The 22,196-nt window shown below is 35.2% G+C and overlaps 1 protein-coding gene across 9 annotated transcripts in view; it reads right to left on the bottom strand.

Annotated features, from left to right (window-relative positions):
• The window catches only part of ATRX (ATRX chromatin remodeler), a 295,245-nt gene that overhangs the window by 47,642 nt on the left and 225,407 nt on the right, over nt 1–22,196 (bottom strand). For all 9 annotated transcript variants that reach the window (XM_055268557.2, XM_055268552.2, XM_055268555.2 and 6 more), the window contains 3 exons: nt 20,721–20,829; nt 5,123–5,300; nt 3,890–4,084 (listed from right to left, as the gene is read on the bottom strand). In XM_055268557.2, coding sequence (XP_055124532.1) covers nt 3,890–4,084; nt 5,123–5,300; nt 20,721–20,829 — 482 coding nt within the window. The remainder of the gene's footprint in view (nt 1–3,889; nt 4,085–5,122; nt 5,301–20,720; nt 20,830–22,196) is intronic.

The following is a 22,196-nucleotide window of genomic DNA, read 5'->3' on the forward strand; positions in this document are numbered from 1 at the left end:
TGATTTTTTTCTAAAATGAAAATGTGATGGTAGTCTCTTGCTTAAAATTGTTAAATAGATACCACAACCTGTAACACAACGTACAAACTAATTTCTATGATTTGATTCCCACCTACCTTTCCAGTCTTTACTTTTACCTCTTCCCACACTCACCCTTACTCTACCACTATCTCCTTATACTCTTATTTATTTTTAACTACTTGAGGTTCTTCAAACTTATCATGCCATGTTATGCATGTGCTTCTTTTTTTCTATTCCCCGTCTTGAAGGGCCTTTTGCTCTTTGCCCTCTTAGCAATGCAAACAGTTACCCAGTTCTACTTTCAACATCTGTTCAAGCATATCGATATCCATCCCCAACTTTCCAAGAAAGAAATGAATATTCCTTCCTTGGCACCTGCACAGATTTCTATTATAGGATCTGTAACTCTTAATATATTACTTGCTTAAGGTAAGCTTTTAAGACTATAGCTTCTTGGGAACTGAATCCTAGACTTATTTATCAGTGTATCCTTAGAGACCAGTACAATTGGCATATCATAGGCACCCCAAAATGTTTAAATCAATGAATGAATAACTAAGCTTTATTATTTAAGATAAAATTTTTCGGCTGGGCAAAGTAGCTCACACCTGCAATCCCAGCATTTTGGGAGGCCGAGGCAGGTGAATCATCTGAGGTCGGGAGTTTGAGATCAGCCTGGCCAACATGGTGAAACCCCATCTCTACTAAAAATATAAAAATTAGCTGGGTGTGGTGGCACATGTCTATAATCTCAGCTACTTGGGAGGCTGAGGCACAAGAATCATTTGAACCCAGGAGGCGGAGGCTGCAGTGAGCCGAGATCACGCCGCTGCACTCCAGCCTGGGCAACAGAGCAAGACTCTGTCTCAAAGAAAAAAAAACCATTTTCGCTGCCTATCCTTTTAAAAGCTAGTCTATTATCAGTTGAGTTCTACCATTTATTTTCATGAAATGTCTGATCGAGCCCACAATAATCACTCCAGGCTAACTTTCTAAAAGTCCAGATTCATCATACAACAGCCCCATTCAAGAACTTATAGTAAACATTATTTTAAAGCACAATGCCTCCATTTGCCTTCATGGTTTTCCTACTTATCTAACCTCCACTCTTCATCAATGCCAGGCCAATTTCATCATCCCTTAAGCCTGGTACATAAATTCTTACCTCTGTCCCTTTGCCCAAACCGTTCAATCTCTCATTCACACTTGATTCTTCCGTTTATCCAATTAAATACTAACCATCTTTTATAGGCCAATCAAGTCTGATTTTTCTCCCATCAAAATTGTATCTGAATCCTCCATCCTTCCCCTATTATAAGCAAAGATACTCAGAACCAGTCACATCAGCACTTCATTCTTTCCCTTTTAAGAATGTTACTTTTTTCTCTCCAACCGGATTATCAGCTCCTTCAGGTATCTGATTGTACTTCCTTTATAGATCTCTCACAGTTTTTAGTTACTGTGATAGAAAGGCAACATGGCATTGTGTTTTAAAAACTTTTTTTAAAAAAGCAGGCACGTCCTCTCTTTGAATTAAATCTTATGTTGAAGTCCAATACATTAAAAAGATAAAAGAGGGGCTCTGACTGAAATGGGATGTCGGGATCAGAGTGTTCATTGCCTGGCCCCTCTGTACTTGCTTAGCCACATGGTAGCAGTCCCTAAAGCATCTCCTGGGGTCCCTTGTAACACAGTTTGAAAATGACTGGGTTCACAATGAGATGCCATCTCACGCCAGTTAGAATAACCATCATTAAAAAAGTCAGGAAACAACAGATGCTGGTGAGGATGTGGAGAAATAGGAACACTTTTACACTGTTGGGAGTGTAAATTAGTTCAACCACTGCGGAAGACAGTGTGGCGATTCCTCAAGGATCTAGAACCAGAAATACCATTTGACTCAGCAATCTCATTACTGGGTATATACCCAAAGGATTATAAATCATTCTACTATAAAGACACATGCACACATATGTTTATCACAGCACTATTTACAATAGCAAAGACCTGGAACCAACCCAAAAGCCCATCAGTGACAGACTGGATAAAGAAAATGTGGCACATACACACCAAGGAATACTATGCAGCCATAAAAAGAACGAGTTCGAGTCCTTTGCAAGGACATGGATGAAGCTGGAAACCATCATCCTCAGCAACCTAACACAAGAACAGAAAACCAAACACCGCATGTTCTCACTCGTAAGTGGGAGTTGAACAATGAGAACACATGGACAAGGGGAGGGTCACATCACACACTGGGGCTTGTCAGGGGGTGGGGGGAAAGGGGAAGGAGAACATTAGGACAAATACCTAATGTATGCAGGGCTTAAAACCTAGATGATGGGTTGATAGGTGCAGCAAACCACCATGGCACATGTATACCTATGTAACAAACTGCATGTTCAGCACATGTATAACAGAACTGAAAGTAAAAAAGAAAAAAAAAAAGGACCAGGCGTGGTGGCTCACACCTGTAATCCCAGCACTTTGGGAGGCTGAGGTGGGTGGATCACGAGGTCAGGAGTTCAAGACCAACCTGGCCAACATGGTGAAACCCCATCTCTACTAAAAATAGAAAAAAAAGTTGCTGGGCGTGGTGGCAGGCGCCTATAGTCCTAGCTACTTGGGAGGCTGAGGCAGGAGAATCGCTTGAACTCGGGAGGTGGAGGTTGCAGTGAGCTGAGATTGCGCCACTGCACTCCAGCCTGGGCAACACAGTGAGACTGTGTCAAAAAGAGGTAGAAGGAGAGGGAGAGGGAGAGGGAGAGGGAGAGGGAGAGGGAGAGGGAGAGGGAGAGAGGGGGAGAGGGAGAGGGAGAGAGGGGAAGAGGGAGGCCGGGGTGAGGGAGAGAGAAGGAGGGGAGAAAACAGAAAGAAAACTACTGGGTTCAAATTCTAGCTGTAACACTGGTCACGTACCCTTGTGTAATCACAAACTCTAAGTCTCAGCTTCCTGAGATAATGTATGAAACAGGCCTTTGTAAACCGTAAAGTTTTCCATAAATTTGAGGAATATTTAACCTCCACAAGACATAGGCTAAACTGACTATATTATACCATCTTAACAGTTATATCACACAATATTACTGACTGAAAGCATTCTATATTTTGAAGTCCAGATTTATTTAAACTAAAATAAAGCATCCTAAATGTCATTCAATTCTGGAAATCCCAGGTCCTCTGCTTTGTTTCTTGTATTTGAAAATAATTTTCTAATCTCCATTTGGAGGACAAAAAATTATAATGATTAAGAGTAATGCTTTTGAGTTGGTCAGATATGATTTGAAGGCCAGCTTTACAATATGGTGTGTAAACTTGGGTAAGTTACCTAACCTCTCTGAACCTCAATTTCCTCATCTTGAAAATGAAAACAAGACTATCTGCTTTTCAGCTGCTGCTGGATTGAGGGAGATAATCTGAACAATGTCTTGTTTTTCTTAGTATTCTCTCACAGTATACCTCTCAAAGTCAGCAAATAACACACGTTTATAAAATGAACTGGTTTCCTGCAACCCGAAATTCACCATATGAATAAATTCGAAGTAATTTCCCCTTTTCTAATTGGAAAATTTGTCTGCTACTTCTTATAAAAGTTGAAGTGTAAAGTATTATTAGAAAATATGCTAATTAGATATATGTGGCATAAAATATGTGTTTTGGAATATACTATCTTTTTGTGGTGCTATATGGAGAACTGATCAAGCACCCTATCATTTATAATTTTCTAGACAAAATTCACTAAATATCATTTTATTATCCTTGAAAAATTCTGAAATATAGCCTTAATCAAATGACTAACTTTCATATTAGTAGTAAAATTTCCTTAGTCCACGTTGGTTTGTTAAGCCAATAATCTAAATATGCTTACCTTTGGCAGCATGGGAGTATCCCTCTTCTTCTTCTTTTCTGAATTAGGGTCATCTAATAAGTCTGGCTCAAAAGTATAAAGTTCAGTAAGCTCATTCATAGTAAAATGACGCTCCACCTGCTGCTGATCAACAACTCGAAAAGACAGTGACTGCTTAGTTACTTGCCGATCATAAATCTTATCTTCCATGGTTCCCTTTGTAAAAAGAAGGAAGAAGATACAAAAAAATAAAATTTTGCAAGCATGAAACTTAATCAAGGATAAATACGGTTACTGGTTAATATGAAATGGTAAAACTTCATGGTAGTATATTGCCATAAAGAAAAACTCATCAGCAATTTTGCTTAATTCATGAAAGATTTCATCTGTTTAGCATAGTTTACCATAACAAATAAAATTACATTACTGATAATTATTCTATATTAACTGACCAAAATGCATTCATGTGTTGCTTTATTTATTTCTGTACTCTGTAGAAGGAGAACAGCAGGCAGATACCAGAGTAAACAGAAATAAAGGGACGGACACAAAAAAACATTTAGGTAAATATTGAAGTTAGAATGCAAGAGAGTAGTTTGATTCCTTTTCAATGTAATATAATAAGCTATCAACAAACACCATAAAATGCCTTTATATCGTTTTATTTTCTATAATTTCAAGACAGAAAACAAATATAAAATACCATATCCATTACATATAAACTACATTAATTAAATGTATACATTATATTATATTAAATGTGCACTAAATATAATAAAAATTACATTATAAATGAGAATGTACAGAAGTTTTAAACTTAACAGGAAAGAAAAAAATAAAAGAAAATTGAATAAATAAATAAATAACAGGAAAGAGTTTACATAAAGTTGTCAATCAACTTATGTACTAAAGAAGATCAAATAAGCAAGGATCTACCAAAAAAAATCCAGTCCCTGGTTGAGAAGCCCAGATTTGGAGGCAGGTTGAGAGGGGTTGCATCTGCTGTGGGTAGCATCTGCTAGATCTGTTTACTCATGCAAAACAATCTCAACCTGAGAAAGATGACATTACAGAAATGGATACACTACAAAACAGAAAATCAAGAAAAGCCAAAACTGACTTCTGCTGCTTTATGTACAGAAATGGTATTTCCAACTTTGTTTCCCTCTCTGTAATACACATATGTTCCATATCTCTAAAATATTATCAGTTTCACATGAACTTTCAATATGAAAAAGAGAATTATAAACCTACCTGAGCTAAGAACCTATATACATAAACAGGCTTAGTTTGTCCAAAGCGATAAACTCTGAATATACTCTGGATGTCATAAGATGGATTCCAAGAAGCGTCGAATATAATTACTCGATTAGCAGCTACCAGATTAATTCCTAGAGATCCTGCTTTAGTAGAAATGATGAATAATCGCCCTCTGAAAATGAAAATATAGAATAAATGCTTCAGTAATTAGTACTTTACAAATATTTTAATTACAATATGACTTTTTGATACTTAGGCAGTTTTTTTTAACTATTAAGAGTTCAGAGAATTCATTTCTTACTTACTGAAGAAAATAATATATTATCTAAGGAGTCAGGATGATAATACATATGCCCAGGAAGAATCCTATTGTTGGAAAATAAAATAGTCTGATTTAAGAATAAAGATGAAATGAAAAATCAAATATTTACAATGTAGTCAAGGTTTTATTTACAGATTTCTGAATAAATTTAGAGAATTTATATATAACTTGAAAGTCTATATTGTATTGGTTACAGTTAGGGGCACTAAGTACATCAAAATGAAGGAAAATGCAAAAGTAGGTGAATATGTAGGGGTGACTCAACATTTATAATACAGCATAATGAATGTAAGGAGAGGCGTTAGACAGATGCAAGGTACTGAGGTAGATAAAACAGGAGCAAGAAGACAGACACAGGGCTCCAGGAAGGGTGTGTCATAAAAAAAAAAGAGAAACTGACAGATTACCTGATTTGTTGGAACACAAGCATTTATAATGTTTCTTTCTTTCTTTTTTTTTTTTGAGACGGAGACTTGCTCTGTCACCCAGGCGGGAGTGCAATGGCACAATCTCGACTCACTGCAACCTCTGCCTCCCAGGTTCAAGCGATTCTCCTGCCTCATCCTACTGAGCAGCTGGGATTACAGGAACACCACCGTGCCTGGTTAATTTTTGTATTTTTAGTAGAGATAGGGTTTCACCATGTTGGCCAGGCTGGTCTTGAACTCCTGACCTAAGGTAATCTGCCCACCTCGGCCTCCCAAAGTGCTGGGATTACAGATGTGTGCTACCATGCCTGGCCAGGATTTACAATATTTCTACAGTATAATTTAGGAATGAATTGGTGATAGGTATATAGAAAACTAAGCAAATGGTAAAAACAAATCAATACTTCAGCAAAATATAATAAACGAGTACACAAAAAAGGAAAAACAATCACAGTACTCAAGTGGCTTACAAATATTTACATAGCCACAATAAAGAAAACACTGCAAATTAATTTAGGCAAATATTATGAAAAATTATACTGGGAAAACGAATGAGGAAAAGTGTACATGTGCTGGTGGTAAATTACTACCTTACACTTTAGAAAAGATGTATGTAAGTAGGTAAGAATTGCCAAGAGTTGAAATTGGTTACCTCCAGAAAGTAGAAATCACAGGTAGAAAGAGGTTTGGTCACGGGACTGGTTTTTATTTGAAGCCTTGTAAAACTATCTGTTTTTTAAAAATATGTAAATATATTACTTTGATATTAATGAAAACTTAATTTGAAAAAGATTGGATAAACACTTTTTGAAAATAAAAACAACTCTAAGGAAAAGAATTACTCAGTTCCACTCCCCAGAAACAACCTCCATTCAAATCATGATATATTTCCTATAGGTTTCTTTTTTTCTAAATATATACTTTTCAAATTTTGCAGTCAGGATAATATCTGTATATACAATATGTATTATGAACATTTCCCCAAATTTCTTAGTAAACATCATGCTTGGTAGCTGCATAGTATTTCATTGGATGATTGTACAATAATTTATTTAATAATTTGCTTATTGCTGGTAACTTACAGAGTGACAAAAATCCCTGGAATATAATAAGCTCTCAATAATCAACACAAAATGTCTTTCTTTTCTTTCATGAAAGAAAATTAATGACTAAAATGCCATACTAATTACATTTATAGCATTCATTATACACTAGAATGCAAAGAAACTCTAAATTTAAATGATGGGAAAAAGTTTACAATTTAGTTTACCAATCATATTATATACTAAAGAAAAATTCTGGTATAAAATAAATAGATATTAAATTTATGCTTTATGTCAATTTGGAGCTACCACACATCTATGAATATAGACTATAGAAATTATCACAAAAGTTGACCAATTTTGAAGAAAATGTATTTATCACAGTGTTATTTTATAGTAGCATAAGGTTGAAAATTAAACAATATGTATAACATAGAGAAGGAAATTACACTCTGGCTATGTTACCATTAAAAATCCAAAATACTATGTTATGTAGAAGAAAAGCAGAATATAGAGCCTTACTAAATACAATTGCAAATGCATTAAAAACAAAGCATATACACACAATGTTAATAGTGGTTTTCTGTGGTCAGTGGGATTACGATGACAAGTTTCATCTTTATACCTCTATAACACATACTCATTACAGAGAATAAACTGTAGCATCTTTAATTAGAGGACATACTTGAAGGTATATGGGTAAATGCTGGTCCAAAGTTATTCCAGTTATTAATATCTATCCTACATAAGCAAAAGATGGCATAGAGCTATAAAAAAGAATCAAGCATATAGAATGGTACAAACTATGTAGGTTAAAAAACACACATACATACATACATACACACACACACAACACACGTGAAACCTTAAAGAACTTCAATATGCAAGTCCATATTGAGATAAACTACCCAATACATTTTTTGGATATTCTTAATACTAAGTATTAGTATTAAAGTATACGCTCAAAACAAACATAATTAAAATATAAAGCATTATTTGCATAATGCTCCTATAAACCATCTTATACACGTCTTTTGATAAAAGCATTTCTGTCAGGTACATATCTAAGAGTGGAATTGCTGAGTCATAGGGTATTTACATGCACTGTTAAACTGAACAAATTATTCTATAAAGTAGTTATTCCAATTCATATTCCCACCAGCATTATATGAGGCTTCCAGTTGTTCAGGTCCTTGACAACTCATGGTACTATCTTTTTGTTTTTATTATAACCTTTCAAAAACAGTTTAAGGTTCACAAAAATTACAGCAGCTGAGCTCCCATATATCCTTCACTCTCAGCTTCCAATGGTAATCTACAACTTATATAACAATAATACAGTGTCAAAACCAGGAAATTGATGTTGGTATGAATTCAAGTATAGAGCTCATTTGGGTTTCATCAGTTTTTTGTTTGTTGTATATAGTTCTACAAAATTTTATCATGCATGTAGAATCATGTAACCATTACCAAAGCAGGATACAGAACTGCTCTATCATCACAAAAAAACACCTTCCTTGTGTTATCCCTTCATATTCATGCCCTTCCCCTAACCCTAAACCCTGTCAACTACAGATCTGTTCTCTATCATTATACTTCTGTCAAATCAAGAATGGCATTTTCCAGTCAGCATGAGATCCATATAAGTTGTTGCTTGGATCAGTAAGCTGAGCAGCATTCCATTATATAGATATACCACAATTTGTTTATCCATTCACATGTTAAATAACATTTGGTTGTTTCTAGTTGAGGAGCATTCTAAATAAAAGCTGCTGTGAACATTTGTGTTTAAGTTTTTATGTGAAAGTGTTTTCATTTCCATCGGATACATTTCTGAGAGTGTAACTGCAAGGTTATTATGTTTAGTTGTTTAGTTTTTTTTTTTTAAACTGCCAAATTGTTTCCCAGAATGGTTATTTTATATTCCCCCTAGTAATGCAGGATAGATCTAGTTTCTCTATATCCTCACAAGCATTTAATGCTGTCACTTTTTTATTTTAGCCATGCTGATAGGTGTGAAGTGACAACTCATGTGGTTTTAAATTACATTTTCTTTCTTTTTTAGAGACAAGATCTCACTCTGTCTCCAAGGTTGGAGTGCAGTGGCACAATCATAGCTCACTGCAACCTCGAATTCCTGAGCTCAAGTGATCCTCCTTCCTCAGCCTCCTAAGTAGTTATGACTATAGACATGTGCCACCATGCCCAGCTAATTGTATTTAATTTTTTGTAGAGACAGATTTTCACCATGTTGCCCAGGCTGGTCTTGAACCTATGGCCTCAAGTGATCCTCCCACTTCAGCCTCCCAAAGCCCTGGGATTGCAGGCCTGAGCCACTAGACTCACCTGAATTACACTTCCATAATGGCTAGTGATGCTATTTTTTCATATGCTTATTTGACATGCATAGCCTTCTTCAGAGAAGTGTCAGTTCAAGTCCTTTGCCCATTTACTAACTGGGTTGTTTCCTTTCTGAGTTCTTTATACATTCTGAATGAGTCCTTTGTTAAATATGCAAATTGCAAATATTTTCTCCAAGTCTGTAAGTTGTCTTTTCCTTTCCCTAAGAGTCTTTCACAGACAAAAGTTTTTATTTTTGATTAAGTCCAATTATTGATTTTTTAATTAATGGATTATATGCCTTTGGCATCATGACTAAGAACTCTGACTAACCCTAGATGCAGAAGACTTTCTTCTGTTTTCTTATACAAGTATAATAGTTTTACATTTAGATTTATGATTCCTTTTGACTTGATTTTTTAAAATATGGGTAAGGCTTAAGTAAAGGTTTGTTTTTGGCCTATGAAAGTCTAATTGTTTCAATACCAGTTTTTGAAAAGGCTATGCTCTCTTCATTTAATTGCTTTTGCATCTTTTGTCAAAACCATTTTTAACTTGAATTTCTCTGATAATTAATAAGGATCACCATGCTTTCATACATTTATTGGCCATTCAGATATCATCTTTTGTAAAGTCCTGTTCAAGTTTTTGCCCATTTTTCTATTGGGTTGTCTAGTTTATCCAATTGATTTTTAAGAGTCCTTTATATATCCTGGATGAGACCTTTTTAGATCTACATATTGGAAATAGCTTCTTCAACTTCATGGCTTGCCTTTACACTCTTAATGTGAAATGACGTTTGTATTAGTCAGGGTTTTCCAGAGAAACAGAACCAAAAGGAGTTAAGAACTTGTGTGTGTGTATGTGCGTGTGTGTGTGTGTGTGTGTGTAGACATATTACGGGATTAGCCTCACTGTGATTATGGAAGCTGTGAAGTGCTACAATGTGCTGTTCACAAGCTGTAAAACCAGGGAGCTAATCGTATAAATCCTGGTCCCAGTTCAAAGGCCTGAAAATCAGGGGGTAGAGTTGTGGGTGGGGGCAGTTGGTATAAGTCCTAGTCTGTCTGAGTCTGAAGGCTGAAGAACCATGATTATCAGTCTCCAAGGGCTCGATAAGATGGATGTCCCAGTTCAAAGAAAGAGAGAGCAAATTTGCCTTTCTTCTGCATTTTTGGTCTATTCAGGCCCTCAATGGGTAGGATGATGCCCACTCACACTGATGAGGGCAATCTTCTTTACTCAGTCTACTAATTCAAATATCCTTTCAGGAGCACCCTCACAGACATATCCAGAAGTGTTTTATCAGCTGCATGGGCATCTCTTAGCACAGTCAAACTGACACATAAAATTAACTATCACACCTTTGGTGAACAGAAGTCCTTAATTTTAATGAAGCCCAAATTACCAATCTTGTATATATACAAGGAACAGAAGGCAGCTCTGAAAAGTGAGAAGGATGAGGCAGATGGGTAGGGCCCTCAGGATATAAAGGATAATGTGGTACTGAGTTTCATGGGCTACCTTTTTATTTTTAAAATCTTGTTTTTTTTTGAGACAGGGTCTTGAATTGTCACCCACACTGGAGTGCAATGGCATGATCACAGCTCACTGCAGCCTTGACTTGCTGGGCTCAAGCACTCCTCCCACCTCAGCCTCCCAAGTAGCTGGGACTACAGAAATGCACTAATGCACCCAGCTAATTTTCAAATTTTTTTGTAGAGAAAGGGTCTCACTATGTTGCCCAGACTGGTCTTCAACTCCTGGGCTCAAGTGATCCTCCTGCCTCACTTCCCAAAATGCTGGGATTACAGGTGTGAGCCACCGAGCCCAGCTGTTACAGACTTTGTTTCTGCCTCATGTATCCTAGATTGGTTGCTGAAGAACTCCAGAAGGTGCTGTCAAAAAAATCTCCAAGAAAAGCCTACCCTCCAGCCAAAGGACCAGGAAAGGGGCAGCATAGCAAGACAGAAAATGTTAGGATAACCACTCAATTCCAACCAAACAGTACAGCAAAAAATGCAGCTGAATCCTCACCCTTCTACCATAACCAAGTTGTAACAAGGCACTACCAGGGTGGGGTCAGAGAAGTCTGATTTAACAAGGTCTTCCCTGTGGCCCAACAGTGTCAATGAAGACCATGTAGGGAAACAATACATCCACCCACACCCAGCAGTTACAAGAAAACCCTTTCCCTTCCTACTGGAATTATACCACCATCCAATAATAACTAATGAGTCACCCCCTGTGGTGTCGGTGGAGGCCATCTGGAGAGAAGTAAACGGGTAATCTTGAGCCTCTGTCCCCCCACCCAGCCAAGGTAATACCAGTAGAGGCCTAGTGAGGAGACTGAACTGGCAACAATGTGGCAGGGCGCCTCATGCTTTGCCAAAACATTTGTCAGAAGATGCCTACTATCCCAAAAGATTTAAATAAAATCCAGCATCTCATGATATAGTAACCAACATGCCCAGTTTAAATAGAAGAACTTTCTCATAACAAGAACCAGAAAAATCTCAAGTCCAATGAGAAAAGACAATCAACAGACACCAACACTGAGATGACATAAATGTTAGAACTGTCTGACAAGGATTTTTAAAGTAGTCATTATAAAAATGCCTCATAAGCAATTATTAACATACTTGAGACAAATGAAACAAATAGTCTCAGCAAAGAAACAAGAAGACATAAAAAAAGAACCAAATGAAAATTTTATGCTGGGCACAGCAGCTCAGGCCTGTAATCCCAGCAAGTTGGGAGGCAAAGGCACGCAGATTACTTGAGGTCAGGAGTTCCAAACCAGTCTGGCCAACATAGTGAAACCCCGTCTGTACTAAAATTACAAAAGTTAGCTGGGTGTGGTGGTGCATGCCTGTAATCCCAGCTACTGCGGTGGCTGAGGCACGAGAATTGCTTGAACCTGGAAGGTGGATTGTGCAGTGAGCTGAAATCTTGCCACTGCACTCCAGCTTGGGCGAGAGTGAGACCGTGTCTCAAAAAAAAAAAAAAAAAAATTAGAACTGAAAAATATAACAGAAATTAAAAACTCAGAATGAGTTGAGTAGAAAGCAGAGGACAGAAGATTTGGTGATTTTGAAGGCTAAACAACAGAAATGGCCTAATCTGAACAACAGAGAAAAATGGAATGGAAAAGAGACTCATGTACCCATGGGACTATAACAAAAGATTTAACATTTTTGTCATTAGAGTCCTAAAAGAAGAGGAGAAAGACGGAGGGGCTGAAATTCAAAGAAATAATGACTGAAAATTACCAAAATGTATTAAGAAACATAAACCTGCAGGTTTAAGTAGTTGAATGAACAACAAACAGGATAAACCCAAACAAATCCATGACAAAATATATCAGTCACCTTCCGAAAATGCAGAAAAATAATCTTGAAAGAAGAGAGAAACAACACCTTATCTAAGGGGGGAAAAACAATTCAAACAGCAGGTTTCTCATAAGAAACCAGGGAGACAAGAAGGTAGTGACACATATTTTTCAAGTACTGAAAGGAAAGAATTGCCAACCCAGAATTCTATATCCAGCTAAAATACCATTCAAGAATGAAGGGGAAATCATTCGTTGCCAGCAGACTTGCTGTTAAAGAATGGCTAGGCCAGGCATGGTGGCTCACGCCTGTAATCCCAGCACATTGGGAGGCCAAAGCAGGTGGATCACTTGAGCTCAGGAGTTCAAGACCAGCCTGGGCAACATGGTACAACCCCATCTCTACAAAAAATACAGAAATTAGCCAGGTGTGGTGATGCGCACCTGTAGTCCCAGCTACTTGGGACGCTGAGGTGGGAGGATGGCTTAAGCCTGGGAGGTCAAGGCTGCAGTGAGCCGAAATTGCACCACTGTATGCCAGCCTGGGTGACAGAGCAAGACCCTGCTTAAAAAAAAAAGGAATGGCTACAATAAGTTCTCTAAATACAAAGGAAATGATAAAAGAAGGAATACTGAAACATTAGGGAGAAGTAACAGCAAATAATAAATATGAGTCAATACAACACTTTCCTTCTGTTGTGTTTTCTAAATTATATTCTATGGTTGAAGAAAGAATGATTGCACTGACTGATATGGTTAAACACTTGAGACAGTCATATTATAAAAAGGGAATCAAAAGAATAAAAAGAGGTAAGGTTTCTGTACATCAATTGAACTGGCAAAATGACACCAGTAGACTGTAATAAGTGTGTGTATATGTATGATGTAATACCTACAGCAACCACTATCAAAGCTATACAAAGAGAAACACTAAAAAAAAAATAGATGAATCAAAATAGAATTTCAAAAATATAAAACTAACCCACAGGAAGGGAGGAAAAAGAAATCATAAACAAAAGAAAATAGAATGAAAGAGAACAAATTGAACAAAAAAATAAAATGGTAGACACAAACAAAAGAAAATAGAATGAAAGAGAACAAACTGAACAAAAAGATAAAATGGTAGACTGAAGCCCTACATTAAATATAAACGGTCTATATACACCATTTAAAAGAAAGATTAAGTGGATAAAAAATAAAACAAAAAACATGACCCAACCACATACTGTCTACAAGAAACTCATTTCAAATACAACAACACAGGTGAGTTGAGGTAAAAGGATGAAAAACTATATACCATGCAAACACCAATCAAAATAAAACAAGAGTGGTTATATTAGTATCAGATAAAATAGATTTCGGAGCAAAGAAGATTATGAGGGATAGAGAGGGGCACAGCAATACTAAACGTGCATAATAAACAACAGAGCTGAAAATATCAGAAGTAAAACCTGACAGAACTGAAGGAGAAACAGAAAAATCCACAATTATAGTTGGAGATTTCAACCTTCCTCTCAAAAACTGATAACCACATAGCCAAAAAAAATCAGCAAAAGTAAAGAAGAATACAAGAACCTCATAGAAGAACAAAATCTAATCAATATTTATAGAACACTCCACCCAACAACAGCAGAGTACATATTCTCTTCAAGGGCCAGTCTACTTGGGACATAAAACAAAGCATAACAAACTTAAAAGAATTGAAATCATACAGATTATATTTCCTGAACATAATTGAATTAAACTAGAAATCCACAACAGAAAAATAATGGGAACCTCCAAACGCATGGAAATTAAACAACATGCTTCTAGCTGAGCCAAAGATGAATTCTGAAATAAAAATATACTCAACTAAATGAAAATATAACATATCAAAGTTTGTATAACTAAAGCAGTGCTGAAAGGGAAATTTATAACACTAAATGCTTACATGAGAAAAGAAAAAAAGTCTCAAATCAAATTAGTAATCTAAGCTTCTACCTCCAGAAGGTAGAAGAAGAAGAGCAAAACAAACCAAAAGCAAGATGAAATTAAAATAGGAAAAAAAAAAGAAAAAGAAAATCAAGGGAATAACACTAGTTATTTGTAACAATTAATGAAATTGACAAACCTCTAGCAAGACTAATAAAAACACACAAATTACCAGTATCAGAAGTGAAACAGAAGCTATCACTATAGACCCTAAAGACATGAAAAGGATATTAAGAAAATGCTATGAACAATTCTACACATATATTTGAAATTACGATGAAATGAACCAATTCTTACAGAAGCACAAACTACAACAACTCATTCAATATAAAATAGATCACTTGAGTAATCCTTAAACTACTGAGGAAATTTAATTAGTGATTTTTAAACTCCTAAAAAAAGAAATCTTCAAGACCAGAACTGGTTTCACTGGCAAATTTTACCAAACATTTAAGATTAACACAAATCCCCATAATCTTTGTCAGAAAATAGAAGAGAAAACAATTATTGACTTATTTTATGACGTCGATATTAACCTGATACCAAAACCAGACAACGGCAACACGAAAACAACTGAATATATAACAGTAACTCTCATAAATATCTCTCAACAAAACATTAGCAAACAGAACCAAGTACTATATAAAAAGAATTATCCTCACGATCAAGTGGAGTTTTATTCCAGGCATGAAAGTTTGGTTCAGTATTCAAAAACCAATCTACATAGCACACCATATTAACAGATTAAGAAGAAAAAACAGATGATACAAACTGAGGCAGAAAAAGCATTTGTCAAATGTAAACACCCATTCGTCATAAAAACTCTGAGAAAATTAAGAATAGAGGGGAACCACCTCAATTTGATGAAGAGTAATTACAAGAAAAGTACAGCATGGCTGTGCATTCCTACTCAAAGAGGCTGAGGCAGGAGGATCCCTTGAACCTAGGAGTTCGAGGCTGCAGTGAGGTATGATCACACCACAGAACTCCAGTCATGGTGATAGAGACCTTGTCTCAAAACAAAAACAGAAACAAAAACAAAAACAACCCCCCCACCCAAAAAAACAACCTTACAGCTAACATCATATTTAATGAAGACAGAATGCTTTTCTCCTAAGATCAGGAAGAAGGTAAGGATGTCCACTCTCACCACTGCTACTAACTATATTACTCTTAAGTTTTAACCAGTATGAGGTATATGGAGGGACATAGCAATACTAAACATGCATAATAAACAGAGCTGAAAATATCAGAAGCAAAACCTGACATAACTTAAAGGAGAAACAGACAAATTCACAATTATAGTTGGAGACTTTTCTTGTAGTAAGACAAGAAAAGGAAACAAATGGCATACAGATAATAAAAGAAATAAAACTATCCCTACTTGCGGATAGTACAATGGTCTACTTAGAAAATCCCAAGAAATCTATAAAACAAACTCCTAGAACAAATAAAGTCAGCAAGATTACAGACAAAAGATCAACACAAAAATCAATTGCATTTCTATATTTGTGCAATGAACACATGGAAACAAAAATTAAAAATACAGTAACATTTACAATAACTCAAAAAAAGAGAAATACCTGGGTGTAAATCTAACAAAAGATCTACAGGACCTGTATACTGAAAACTACAAAACACTGATGGAAGAAATCAAAGATCAACTAATGGAGACATACACTGTGTTCACTGATCAGAAAACGATACAGTTATCAATTCTCTGCTGCTAAAAGTATTACAGTTGAAAAATGATATCAGTTCTCTACAAATTAGTAACAGGCTCAATACAATACCTATTAAAATTATTGCAAAACTTTTGTAGATCTAGACAAGATTATTCTAAAATTCACATAAAAATAGCTAAAACAATCTGTGAAAGGTAGAACAAAGTGGGAAGAATCATTCAATGTGATATTAAGGCTTAGTACACAGCTACAGTAATCAAGACTATGTAGTAATGATGCAGAGAAAGACATATGGAATAAAGGAATAGAATAGCAAACTGAAAAACAGCCCAAAACAAGTATAGCCAACTGATTTTTCACAAAGGTGCAAAACTAATTCAGTAAAGGAAGGATGGTTTTTTCTTTGTTCTTTTTTTTCTGAGACAGGGTCTTCCTCTGTTACCCAGGCTGGAGTGAAGTGGTACAATCATGGCTCACTGCAGCCTCGACCTCCTGATCTCAAGTGATCCTCCCACATCAGCCTCCAGAGTAGCTGGGACTACTGGCGTGCATCACCATGCCTGGGTAATTTTTTTTTTTTAGAGACAGGGTCTCACTATGATGCTCAGGCTGGTCTTGAATTCCTGGGCTCAGCCTCCCAAACCACTAGGATTACAAGTATGAGCCACTGTGCACTGCCACAGATAGCTTTTTTCAACAAATGATGCTGCAGCAATTGAACATCCACGGCCAAAAATATGAACCTTTAAACTTCACGCCTTATACAAAAATTAACTCAATACAACATGGACTTAAACATAAAAGGTAAAATTATAAAACTTGTAAAATACAACACAGGAGAAAATCTTCAAGACTTAGGGCTTTGAGGAAGAGTTCTTAGACTTGACATCAGAATCATGATCAAAACAAAGAAACAAACATTGACAAACTCGATTTCATCAAAATTAAAATCTTTGTTCTCTGAAAGACCCTAAGAAGGGGATGAAAAGACAAGCCATAAACTGGCAGGAAATATTTGCAAACCATATATCTGACAAAGGACACATATCTAGATTATATAAAGAACTCTCAAAACCCTACAATAAAAAAACAAGCAATGCAATAAGAAAATGGACAAAAATACATAAAGAGATTTTCACCCAAGAGGATATACAGTATTTGATGGCAAATAAACACATAAGATGTTCAATATAACTGGTTGTCAGGGAACTGCAAATTAAGACCACAATAAGATACCACTACATACCTATCAGAACACCTAAAATAAAAAATAGTGATAATACCAAATGCTGGTGAGGATGTAGAGAAACTTGATCTCTCACACATTGCTTGGTAGGACTATAAAATAGTACAGCCATTCTAAATAAGAGTTTGGTAGTTTCCTAAAAAAGTACTTACCATATGACCTAGCCACAGCATACCTGGACATTTATCCTAGAGAAATGAAAACTTAGGTCCACACAAAAAGCTGGAACACAGTGTTCACAGCAGCTTTATTTATAATAGCCAAACCTGGACAAAATGAAAATGTCCTGCAATAAGTGAATGATTAAACATCTGTGGTACATCCATCCCATCGAATACTACTCTGTAATAAAAAGGAACAAACTATTGATACATGTGACAACTTGGATGGAACTCACGGGCATTATGCTGAGTGAAAAAAGCCAATCTCAAGAGGTCACATATAGAGGATGATACCATTTATATGACAGTCTTAATATGACAAAATAATAGAGATGGAGCATAAATTAGTCATTATCAGGGGTTAAGGTTAGTGACAAGGTTGGCAGTAAAAATGGGTGTGACTATAAAAGGGTAGTGAGAGAGAGAGAGAGAGCTTTGTGGTGATGGAATATTTCTGCATCTTGATTGTGTATATGTGGAAAAAAGATATATGCAAACATTGAAACACTGTCAACTTCTCAGTTTTGATACTGAAATATAAGTATATAAGATTTAACCATTGGGGAAAATTAGGTAAAGGGTTCACAGGACCTCTCTGTACGTGCAAGTTCAGGTGAATCTATAATCATTTCTAAATTAAAAGAGAAACGAACCAAAAATAGTACCAAGCTAATGAGGCACTCTGAGACTGCTGAAAACTACTTCCAGGTCACACAAAACAACAACGTTAGAAATGGTCATTATCTTAAAGTTTATTTTAATGTGTCTTTCAGATTGCTTTGGCATAAAAAAGGATTATATTTATATCCTACTTATTGAAAATTACTGAGTCATGAAAAATTAGAATTTACAGATATAATCTAAAACATTTGTGGATTTTTTCCTTGCTCTTTTCATTTTGTTTTCTGTTTCATTTTCTGTTTGTTTGTGGATTTTGAGAGACAGCATAACATTGGTGGATTTCATGTGTATGGGTTCAGCTACTCAAGAGCAACTCCCCAAAACCATAATATGCATGTACAGGTTGAACAGCCCAAATCCGTTAAGTCTGAAATCCTAAATTCTCCAAACTCCAAAACTTTTTGAGTGCCAACATGACACTCGAACAAAATGCTCATTGGGGGATTTTGGATTTTAGATTTTCAGATTTGGGATGCTCAACAGGTAAGAATATAATATATATATTCAAAAATCTGAAAAAAATCCCATATCTGAAATGCTTCTGGTCCCTAGCACCCCCAAGCATTTTGGATAAGAAATACTCAACCAGTATATGCCTGAAGCATGAATTTGAATGAGATGCTTTTTGGCATATGTTTAGGGGTAATTCACTAGTGAGTAAGCCAAGCTGACAGCTCAATATCTACATTTCAATGTTTTTCCCTACTAGTCATCAAGTATAAATGTCACGTGACAAGATTATATGCCATTGTCGTATTAAAAATTTGGGAAACCTAGCAAGCCAAAGGTTTACACTATGTTTGAGAAATTTGAGTTACTCAATAAAATTACTTCTTCACACTCATGCACAAATAATAATTTGTTTAAACATGAAAAACACAGTATATAAAAATGTATTCTTTAAACAGTTATATAATCAATCATATACATTTATAATTTAACTATACTCAAATCATCCCTTTGTAAGCTCTCTTAGGCCACAGGTTTTCAATAATTAATAATCTTCCTAAAATGTAACTGAAATTTCTCTAGCCTTAAGCCTAGGTCTAGTTCATGATGCTGCTAAAATTAAAACATGTTTTAAACACACAGTATAATATTCTCCATAGTTTAAAATATTAAGGCATACTTCAGCCATCTTTCTATTAAACTAACCCCATCTCCTTTATCCTTTTCTTAAATGCCATGCTTACATTTGTGTATGTGTATATGTATGAGTATGTGCATATGTTTAGATGTATGTATAGTCATATGCCACATAATGTTTTGGTCAATAACAGACAGCATGTACAAAGGCAATCTCATAAGATTATAATACATATTTTTACTGTATCTTTTCTGTTTAGATATGTTACATACACAAATATCATTGTGTTCCAATTGCCTACAGTATTCAGTACAGTAACATGCTGTATAGTTTTGCAGCCTAGGAGCAATAAGCTATATCACAGAAAGCCTACTGGTGTACAGTACACTCTATGATATTTGCATAGTGACAAAATTGCCTAATGATGCATTTCTCAGAATGTATACTGGTTGTTAAGCAACATATGTCTATATATAAAACTTTTTCTTTCCAAATGTAGCTTGATTTTGTCAATTACTAACAGCTTAAAACAATATCAATACACACACAAATTGCCTTGTATCTACAGTTAACGATATTAAAATGGTCAATAAGCACATGAAAAGATGCTCAACATAATTTATCATTAGGGAATAGCAAATTAAAATCACAAGAGATACCATTACACATACATTAGAATGAGTAAAATAATTTTTTTAAAAAATGACAATATCACCTACAGACAAGAATGTAAGGAAACTGGAACTCTCACACAACTGGGGGTGGGAATGCAAAATTGTACAGTCACTTTGGAAAACTGCTTGATAGTTTCTTACAAAAGATAAATGTAAACTTACTATATGACCCAGCAATCACAATCCTAGGCTTTTGTTTCATTTAAGTAAATACTTATGTTCACACAAAAACTTGAACATGAAAGCTTAGAGCAGCTTTGATTTTAATTCCAAAACCTGGAAACAACTCAAATGTCCCTCAAGTGGAAGTAGCTAAACAAACTGTGATATATCCCTATCATGGAAGACTATACAACAATTTTAAAAAATTATTGGTATATGCAACAACGTAAATGATTCTCAAATAAATCTCACTAAGTGAAAGAAGTGAGACTCAAAAGGCTACAAATTATATGATTCCATAAGTGAATTCAGTGGGTAGGGAGTGATGACACTGTTTTGCATCCTGACTGTACCTTGCATTTGCTAAAAACATTCAAATACACAATAAACATAGTGAACTTCATGTAAATTTTAAAATCAATTATTTTAATGTTTCCATATATACAGAAAATTTTTCCTACCTCACATTAGTTTCATCATTAAATTCTTCAGCCCACTTCTTCCTTGACTGTGCAGTAGTGGAACCATCTAAACGGTAATAGTCAATGTTTCGAAGCCACTTCCCCTCACCTGAAAATTTAACAAAAGAACACAAAAGGAATTTGATATATCGCTCTGCTTACTAGTAAGAACAGATTTTCCACCTTGCTCATCATTTAAAAGTGGGTTATATACATTCTGTTTGTATAGCAAAATATATTATATACTTTTCTTAATCAAGGAGTCATTACATTATAAATAAATTAACCACAGATTTCATTCAAATAGATAGTGATGAGCATAGGTATTTTTAAAACCTATTTCAACTACATGAGAATTTCTTAAAAGGGTTTCCTTGATTAGAATCCTTAAAACTGTCAAAAGAATATGATTAAACTTACATTTCGCTCATGAGGCATGCTTTATCTGTAAATGGCCACGTTTTTCTCCTTATCAACAACTTGATAATGATCAAATAAAAACGAGAGATAAAGAATGCCTTTATTCATTCACCGAACAAATCTTTACTGAATGCCTACTATGTGCCAAAAATTATTCTACGGGGTAGCTGCAAATTTCAGTGTATGTTTCCATTTCAAAAGTGGTGTGTGTGTATGTGTGTGTAAAGGAGTACGACTTTATAAGTTAATGATATGACATGTCAATTTTAGACAGTGAGGTAAAGTTTTTTTTTTTTTCGTTTAATCTACACCAGGAAGAAGTGAGGTGAAATTTTACCCAAGACTTGCACTGATACTAAAATACCAAGAGATTAAGGGCTTATGACATTTTTATATTTTATCATACATAATTTGTATCCTAATTATTTAACTGTAAACACAATGCTACTATTTCCCATCCAAGCAAAATTCTATCATGCCCCAGAGCCTTAAAATAAAACAGTTAACAAAACTGAGATTTATGTCTTTCCAGCAAGCTCTTTAAATTTAGTACGTTAGTTAAAAAAAAAGACGCTTTTCCACGTTTCTTACCTTATCTTCACTGATATAGAAAACCCAGAATTTCCTTGTTAAAAATTCATTAATGCTTATGAAAGTCATTTTATTCATGATTTTTTTTCAATTAGAAAAAAAGGCATACACATCCAAGGAAAAAAGAATTTGAGATGGATAGTTAGACAAAAAGGTAAGAGGCTGGAGTCACATTTGCATTAATTGTTCACTTGAACAGGATAATTATTAAAATAAATAATCATAAATGAATGGAAAATGATATGACTATTTTAAAAAGCATTTCAACATACTCACCTTTTATTATAATGCAAATGAATATCTCTAATACCACCTCGATGAATCCAACACTTAAAAACTGATAGAGTCATTATAGGTTAGTAGTTAAGAACACAGACTTTGGAGTGACACTCCCTGAGTTTAATCTCAGTTTCACCATTTACTAACATTTTCACTTATGGCAAGTAATTAAACTCCTTGTGCCTC

The sequence above is a fragment of the Symphalangus syndactylus genome, chromosome X (assembly GCF_028878055.3).
Source record: "Symphalangus syndactylus isolate Jambi chromosome X, NHGRI_mSymSyn1-v2.1_pri, whole genome shotgun sequence".
Classification (NCBI taxonomy): domain Eukaryota; kingdom Metazoa; phylum Chordata; class Mammalia; order Primates; family Hylobatidae; genus Symphalangus; species Symphalangus syndactylus.